We start from the raw sequence: 8754 nt of genomic DNA on the forward strand, positions 1-8754 counted from the left end.
GCGATACCAATTCGAGCTAAATCCATTATATACGAGTGGCCCATGAAGTGAACGGGTGGGATTCGAGACATAAATGATCGCTCCTTGATATATGATAGTTGGTTTCCTTCCTGCACCTTGTGGCTACTCCGAGCTCGATTGTTGCCATACCGAGGACCATAAGAAGGGAGAAGTGCTAACCGGAACAGTGGGACTTGTGACTCTTGTGAGCAAAGGACCCTTACAGCATGCCCAACAGTAAAGTCAAGCTGACTTTAAACATGTACATGTCACTAGAGACGGCTGTAGTACATAACTTCTGCTATATATCTAGACTAGATGTATATCAATATCTAGAAAAAGTAGCATTTTGGGACAGAGAAACAAGTTAACTATTTGCATGCTTTAAGTATCCTCAATACATCTCTTTACTTCATGTGACCCATCTTTCTCACTTATTGGGGAATGATCCAGCTGACGATACGATCGGCCGGGAGCGGGACTCCAAGATCCTCTAAAGTAGAGAAGAATAGTAACAGAAAGGTACAACAAAATGATCACAACCTGCAGACGCAGAGCACGAAAATTTAATTCTCATTGCAGCAGGGCTAGAAATACATAACGGACCAGCATTTACAGAGCTTATTTTGCCATTCCAGTTTATTGTGGTGTCACGTCCATCTGCCTTGCTGGGGCACCATACTGCTACTTTTGCATGAACTGATCCCCGGGCTAATATTAGCCCAAGAAGCACTCGCGAGTTACACACATGTCCGGGCACGTACAGATCACCGTATTCGTCAGATCTCGCTAAATGACTTGATAGTGCGGAAACCATGGTTGTCGGGAAGTGGAGCATTTCCCGGGCGAATGGAGATTATCACATCAAAACCTGAAATCTATTGTTAGAGACGATGATACTGATTCTGCGATTATAGCAAGAAAAAGAAGATATAAATAGTACAAGCACATGTGGACGTATGCATTAATGAGCAATACAGAGCATAGACTGCCCCAGCCCGTGCTTCTCTCACACGGTCAGAGACTCTAAAACTAGAATGATACCATGCCATGCTCACATTCAATGCTACCAAAGTAGATGCTTTTACAGGATTTGTCTACAAAGGTTATTGAGTTGTATTGGTCATTACCTGCGTTTTTTGCAGCAACGGCTTCTTGGAAGACGTCGGTGATGAATAAAATTTGAGATGGACTGTCAACACCAAGCGATTGAGAGATCTCAAAATAACTCTTGGTTTCTCTTTTGTTTCTGCATATATAGGATGAAAAATCATAATTTGTCAACTTCTAAGTAGATTTCTAGAAATGGAGCAAGAAATCTATCACAGTACACTTGCTTTTGCTTCTGTTTATAACAAAATCATATCTGCTGTGCTGGAACTTTTGATAAAATTATCGACAATTGCAACAAGAAATTCAGAGCTTACCCAGTTGTGGTATCAAAATACCCACACAGGAACTTTCGTAGGTCACCATGTGTTGTATTCCCAAATAGGAGCCTTTGTGCCTCTCTACTTCCACTTGAGTATATGTAGACCTAATGACAAGTATTCATATTTTTGTACATGAGAAAATGCAATTGCATGCTCTTTACAAGCAGGGGAATGCATACTGCTGTGCTTACATAACCAGAAATTTAAAATTTACAATTATGACACATGACTGTACTAGCTTAACAAATTGTGTTCAACAAGTAACAATTTTCCAGTGTTCCTTTCATGTTTCACTAAATTTTATAGGGGCTTGTTATTGCCAACAGGAAAACTAAGTTTCATTTTTTTTCACAGAATTTTGAAGAAATGAGCATTTTGTAGTATTGATTTGCTTTAATTTAAGCCCTGTTTGGTAGAACTCCGGCTCTTCCTAAAACGGCTCCAGCTCCTCTGGTGGAGTGGCTTCTCTAGTGGAGTTGAAGCCGTTTTGAAAAAACGTTTGGTAAAATGGCTTCTCAATGGCAATATGGTTAATTTTATGGTCACTTAATGCTTGGAGAGGGAGGAGAAGCCGGTGAAGCCACTTTTTTGGCTCCTCCTCTTTAGTGTAAGCCGTTTTGTGGCTTCTCCCCGGCTACGGCGGTGGAGCTGTTTTGAAATTGCCCCTTTGGTAGGGCTTCAACAAAAACCGGTGGAGAAGCCCTACCAAAGGGGGCCTTATATCCATATTTCCCAAAAGCATCATTCCTTCTGAATACTGAATCACTACAATGAAGCAAGAGAATGGTTCATGATGTTGTAACAGCTGATTATTCTGTAGAAGTGCAAAAAAAAAATCCCTATGAAAAATTTACACAGTTTGGCAACAGCCGTTGTTTCCAGAGTCTCAAGGGTTTCTTGACAGAAGCTTATATTAAAAAAAAAGTTTTTCGAGTGCCTGAATTCTGCACTGCACAATTCAGTTGAATAAGACCAAACAGATACCTTTATGCCACTAGCATGCCAGTTCTTTAGAGCCACAGGAACATCCTCAAAGACAACTCCCTGTAGTTCTTTCTTTTCAAATCCAGTCCTCCATATATGACCCTGAATTTAGCCAATTAGAACTGAACTATACAAAAAATAATATGTTTGCAAAAGTGATGTGAATTTAAACTAAGATACCTGAAGTTGTTTCAATGGTGTAATCTTCCTATCTGCTTTAATCATTGATTCCACATTGGCGACCAATGAATTGATAACCTCTTCTTTGCCAGCCTCATCGGGTGGAACTGGAACAGCCCCAGCAATTCCATTTCTTAAATCATCTTCTGTCTGAATAGTTGGTCGTTTTCTTGTTAGAACATGAATAAAACAAAATAATCTGGGCAGACTATCAATATCACTTAAACAATTTCAAGGTGCACTTGTGGTGTCTGCCTGTCTGGCTGGCAGGAGCTAAGGGCCTTTTGGCACTTGAGACTGCTAGGGCATAGTCTAGTTTGGTGTTCATAGTGCAATCCAAAAACGGCATGAATGTAAAGCAAGAACTGCATAAGCAGTAACCCTTAAACACTATTCCCCTTAATGCAATGACAAGCAGTTCTCCTGCGTATTCGAGAAAAAAAAACTTACAAAATGCCATTACTGGTTTCTATATGCTACAGGGCACATTTCATTGCTTACTTGGATGCGCAATAACTTGATGTCTTCTTTGGTTTCCTCAGAATCAAATGTAGAAGTCAGATGCTTTCGCACATTATCATGGGCATAAGGAAACATAACATCAGTCACAAATGATATTGGAGTAGTTGTTCCCTCAATGTCAAGTACAACACACTGCCACAATGAAAAAAAATGATGAGTTAAGTTGAAGAGAATCAATATAGCAATCACAGAAGAGTTAATGAAAACAACAGAACTTTCATAAAACTACATGCATAATAACACAGACAAATGCAAAGTAAAAATGTACAGGTGCGATACATGGCATTCCCAGAATATTAGGAAAAATGAAGTAACCTTTGATGATTCAGCAGCATGACAACCATTAGGAATTTCAGGGCTCAAAATGCTGCGCAGTCTCTTTGCACTGTTTATTGGACCATGCTCAGGAGTTGCCCAATCGATACCTAACTGATAGAGCTTGATGCAAGCATCTAAAAGATAATGATAGCATTCAGCCTGAAAAGCAAGGCCATAAAATAAAATAAAGTTCTGCACTCACACAAATAGGAATCACATAAAATACATAAAAATAGCAGACATGGCGGCAACATTTTTATGAGATTATCATCACAAAACTCTCATGAATTAGAAGGCTTGACATTAAAAAAAACATATTGTTTTATTTTTCTTGTGATTGTGTTGTGGCTAGACCTAGTTCAAGAAATTTTGGGTGTCATCTAAATGAAGTACTTAATTCGGTAATGGCCAGAAGCCAAGGAGGGATTGGGTATTATGCAGCAACAAGGGATTGATGAAATAACACCGCTTATGTTGTGTCAACATAGCAGGTCCCAAGCCCTGGTAAAAGAGGAGGGTTGTGATAGGCTTGGAGCCAACATTAAACCTAGCCATTCTAATGGAGATGAAACCCAAGAGAAAAAATCTGTTGGGGTGTAACCCTCTTAGCGACGCGCCATATCGGAACCTGGGTATGGTGTTAAATGGGCACGGGCCGGGTCGTCTCCCCCTTGGTGACGTGCCGTGTCGCGATCTGGGCATGGTGTCAAGTGAGCAAGGATCACGTCGTCATTTCTATTCATGTGCACGAACCCTGATTTGTGACTCTAGTTGGATTTCAACTCTAGCCTACCCCAACTTGCTTGGGACTGAAAGGCTATGTTGTTGTTGTTGTTGTTGAAGGGATTGATGAAATCATTAAAAACAAGTTCAGGGTAATAGCGTCCTGCTTCACTATATACAGATAATGCCAATTAGATTCAAATTTGCAAGCAAGTCAAAAGTTGCACAATAAGATTCATCTTATCAGCTTACGATCGTGTAAAAGGTTTTATGGCAAATTAACTTCCAGGAAAAGAGACTGAAAAGAAAGTAATACAGAATACATGTACTTGTTATATTGTACCTAATTATATTATGTATGTAATATAATGTTAACCATCAAAAGATACCAATCTAAGAGTTCAAAATTGAAGAGAAACCTAAACTGAATAAATAAAGTAACAATTAGAGATAATCTGAAGAATATATGTCAGCAGTAAGAGTCCATTCATCTTAAAACTAATGCATAAGTTCACAGTAGAAAACAGTACCTGTGTCTTGGCATTGATCCAAGAGTCACCCCACACATATATTCCATGGTTCCGTACAAGGACAGCAGTTGCCTTTGGGTATGCTGCAATCTGTTAAATAATTTTGTATCAATTGCCTACATAAATCTAAAATGTTTTTATTAACTTCTTTACAATAAATAATACTTGGTCTTGGTTCAAACACTTGATACATTGAAGTGTTGTACAAAACAGACAATTAGGTGGATGAGTTTATGATGATAACTAAACCATTACAGTTAATGTAACCAAAGGCTGTTAATAACATCACACAATTAATCAGCAATTTTTCCCATTTATCATTAAAATATAAATATATTATATTTAATAGTACTGTGATGAAAAGTTTTAATATGCCTTGGATCAGCTTGACTATAAGGCTATCCATAGGAGCCTTCTTGTGTAGGGGATTTGGATTCAAATCCTCATGTCCAAGCCCATGCTGGAACGTTATCAATTTATCAGTATCGTAAGAGCTTTTTATTTCAAAAAGTATCGTAAGAACTAAGAACTAAAAAATGACAGTAACATTGTATTTGCGAGATTTTTATTTCAAAAAGTATCATAAGAACTAAGAACTCAAAAATGACAGTAACATTGTATTTGCACATATAGATTGGATCTCTAGGATTGAGATTGATTCAAAGATAGGTATTGATAGCATACCGCCTCACTTAGAGAGTCAGTGAGCTCATACTCATAAGGAGTATTCTCGATAATAGGAATAACCAATTCATCACGGTAGCCATGACCTTTGATTCCTTTGATCATTTCCATGTGGGTCATCTGCCATAAAGTCAGCAACAGTTTCTAGTCAAATAAAATTTTCTTTACAGCAATTACATTAGCATCAATAGAAATTAAAACAATATTGAAATTTGAAAACCATATAAATGAATAAATTATGGATTTTAATTTCTAAATCCTGACCATAAATAACCAAAGATTCCAGCTAGGGTGTGATATTTATAAACAATAAACCATCGGGTCAGCTTCTAAAAGATCTATGCTACTTTAGTTTTCATTTCCTTCATGTTCCAACACACTGTATGGAAAATTCAGGGAATTTATATAAAATGACTGTCCACATCACTAGTTCAAATCAAACTAGCTTGTGCATAATGCATCTCATCACTGTTGGATTGATACTGTGCACAAAAAGGTGCCATTATTTGTTTCCATGTTGGGAGCTTCACATTTCCTGTTGTAATGCCTTTTATAGAATATAAAATAAGTGTGATGCGAACATAAATTAAAAATTATTGAATTTTGTGACACCATCTAAAAGATCAGCACATAAATGTTAATAAGCCTTGAAGGGTTTGCCACGGAAATGAAGTTCACAATTTTAATAAGGTAGAAAAGGACAATTGGACAAGAGGATTCACCCTAAACTCCTTTGCACCAGGGTTAAGCATTGTTGCGATGCAAGTCTCCATTCCATGGCTGTGAATGACAGCCCCAGCTCCTCTCATGAGATACGCCTTCAAAACATAAGAGGGAACTAGAGTTTTAGATCAAAACAAGTAGAAGCAACAGCGACAGTTAAAAACAAGAGAGCATTCACAAACCTTCAGGAACAGAGGAGCACAGTCTGTACACTTCGGAGGCTTGTTTGGCCATGGCTTTGCTGATGGCGCAGATAGCACTTTCCCATCTGCAGCCATGACATACATGTCCTCTGCCACCATCCTCTCCTTCTGCACACCTAAAAGAGGTACACAACAGATACTGTCATTGGAATGAACAATAAACACATACTTATTCTCAATTTTGAAGCTCAGTGCTGGAAGAATATAAGGTACAAAATCATGGTTTGCTGCATTTCAACCCACTGACTAGCAGATAGATAAAGGTATTAGATGACAATATCATCCATATAAGAATGTCAATTCATATTATTGTGCATGCCTTAAAGCCTGCTTAAGTTAATCCAAAACAGGACATCTAAATGAATATTGTTTCAGTGGTACAACCCAACTCTGCTACCCCGATACGTCAGGGAGGGCGCGTATCCATATCGGATACGTATCTGATACCGATACATCACGGATACATTGAGCTGCTCCCTCACCTTTTGCTCTGGCAGATCAGTGCCTCCTTTCTTTCTTTCTTTTTTTTGTTATCCCCTCGTGTAGCCCCTTGACTCAGGGTTGTGCTCTAATAGTCTAATGGTGTTGTGTGCTTGTGCTTAATTAGTACAAAACGATATAATCACAAGCTTATTTATAGTGTCTGCTATTATAAGTATTATATTAGTTATTTTAAAAAAATAGTAAAACATATCCACGTATCGGATTTTTGGGAAAAATGGTGTATCCTCATATCCATATCGGACCGATACCGATACACATATCCGTATCCGTGCAGCATAGCAACCCAATGCAGCACTGACAGTACTCTTGGAGTGCACTAGCCAAATAACGCACACTTCCTATAACTTGGTAACTGAAACTCAGGTCGGTCTCATGGTGACTTATTGCTATTATAGGCCATTTCAGCAAAACAAACATTCTCAGTAGTCCCTCCTAGCTGGACCACTTCATAACATTCATCAGAACATTTCGCTGCAGCCTATCGACGCCATATGAATTAACAAGAAACAGTTGATCAGAGTCTTTGTATTTGACATATGACACGAGCCCAATAAGGGTTCGTTTTTAGCTGGGGATTGGCAGCAGCATCCGACTCTACCGGTTCTCCCAGCGGCAATTTATCGAACAGGTATGGCGCGCCAGAGCAGGTGAGGGGAAGGTGGCACACAAAACAAAATCCCCAAGGGTGGGGGGAGGGGAGATTGGCAACGGCAATTTATTTAGCATCTGGAGCACGAATTCAACTGATCGGAACAAGGTCCGATGGAAGCGGAGACTGGCAACTAGTGAGGTAGCTAGTCCAGGGCGGGGCGGTCGGGAATGGATCGCTGGGGTTACCAGAGGGCGACATGACGATGAGGCGGTCGGCGAGCGGCACGGCGGGGTCGTTGACCTTGACGGTGATGCTGCCGCCGGTGCCGGTGACCCATCCCTGCGCGTAGAAGTGGCGGCAGAGCTCCGCCACCAGCTCCCGCGCCTCCCGCACCGGCTCGCCCTGCAGGTACGCCTCCGACGCCGACGCCGTCGCCCCCGTCCCCGCCGCTGCCGCATCGCAGGCGCACCCGCCGCACGACATGGCTGCCTCTGCCTGCCTCCTACGCCGCCGCCGCCGCTCCTCCCGGTGTTGGGGGACTCAAGCAGCTCTGCCCCGTCTTATTCTCCGTACGCAGCCGAGGGCGGCTCGATTAGTGCGTGCCTGGTTCCGCGGCGCGGGCCCACGCGTCAGCGGGTCGTCGGCGGGGAATCTCGAGCCTGGGGATGGGGGTTAACGGGACGGGAATAATCGGAGCCGGAGAGGGGTGGTTACTTTTGTTACTCAATTTCGGCGAACTCGCTTTGAGGTGTGTGTGGACTGGGGACGGGAAGGAGTCGGAGCGGGTGGGACCTCTGTGTCAGTGGTAGTTGTGGTGGGCGGGTAGAAGGTGGTGGCGTAGCTGTGTGTGGCGCGACCGAGGTCGTTGTCACGGGGGAGAGGAAAGTGTGAGGTGAGGCTGCGTTGCAGGTGGGGATCAAATCAAATACGAAGGCTCGAGGACGGCATATTTCGTGATGGCTGCTTTGGCCGCATCTCGTACATGTTTTATACTTAAAAAAAGAAATTCTAATCTACTACTCTAAAGTATAGTATCGTGCCCGTACGTTGCTACGGACAATAAAACTATAAACCTAATTTATTCACGTGAAAAGTGTACGAAGTATATAACATAAAATTAATACCAAAAGAGCTCATCAATGCCGAAGGGAATATTATCACGCTGGACAAGCATTTAAGAATTGCAAATAAAGTTCTTAAAGATGCAAATTAAGGAAAAACCAAGTATCGAAATAATTAGCTGACTGTATTTGATCTGGATTCATAATCAAACGGCTTTAGCCGCACCTATTATCCACCAAAGAAAAAATTCAAGGAAAAATATACATATTTCTTAAAAAATTTAGGGAAAATATATA

The 8754-nt window shown here is 40.9% G+C and overlaps 1 protein-coding gene across 2 annotated transcripts; it reads right to left on the bottom strand.

Moving 5' to 3' along the window:
• Positions 1-292: 292 nt before the first annotated feature.
• LOC101776717 (probable bifunctional methylthioribulose-1-phosphate dehydratase/enolase-phosphatase E1) lies at positions 293-8049 on the bottom strand. Of its 2 annotated transcripts, none has more exons than XM_012848573.3 (12): positions 7642-8049; positions 6280-6416; positions 6097-6192; positions 5375-5494; positions 4691-4780; positions 3435-3596; positions 3099-3251; positions 2598-2747; positions 2418-2519; positions 1428-1537; positions 1131-1249; positions 293-878 (listed from the first exon to the last, which is right to left on the bottom strand). In XM_012848573.3, the coding sequence occupies exons 1-12, from the start codon at positions 7877-7879 to the stop codon at positions 865-867; spliced, it is 1491 nt and encodes a 496-aa protein (XP_012704027.1). In that variant the 5' UTR covers positions 7880-8049; the 3' UTR covers positions 293-864. The 2 variants fall into 2 exon arrangements, with proteins under 2 accessions (XP_012704027.1, XP_004979273.1); XM_004979216.4 differs by having other exon boundaries at positions 311-871; positions 7642-8046.
• Positions 8050-8754: the final 705 nt, after the last annotated feature.

Source organism: Setaria italica, chromosome VIII, assembly GCF_000263155.2.
Source record: "Setaria italica strain Yugu1 chromosome VIII, Setaria_italica_v2.0, whole genome shotgun sequence".
NCBI lineage: Eukaryota > Viridiplantae > Streptophyta > Magnoliopsida > Poales > Poaceae > Setaria > Setaria italica.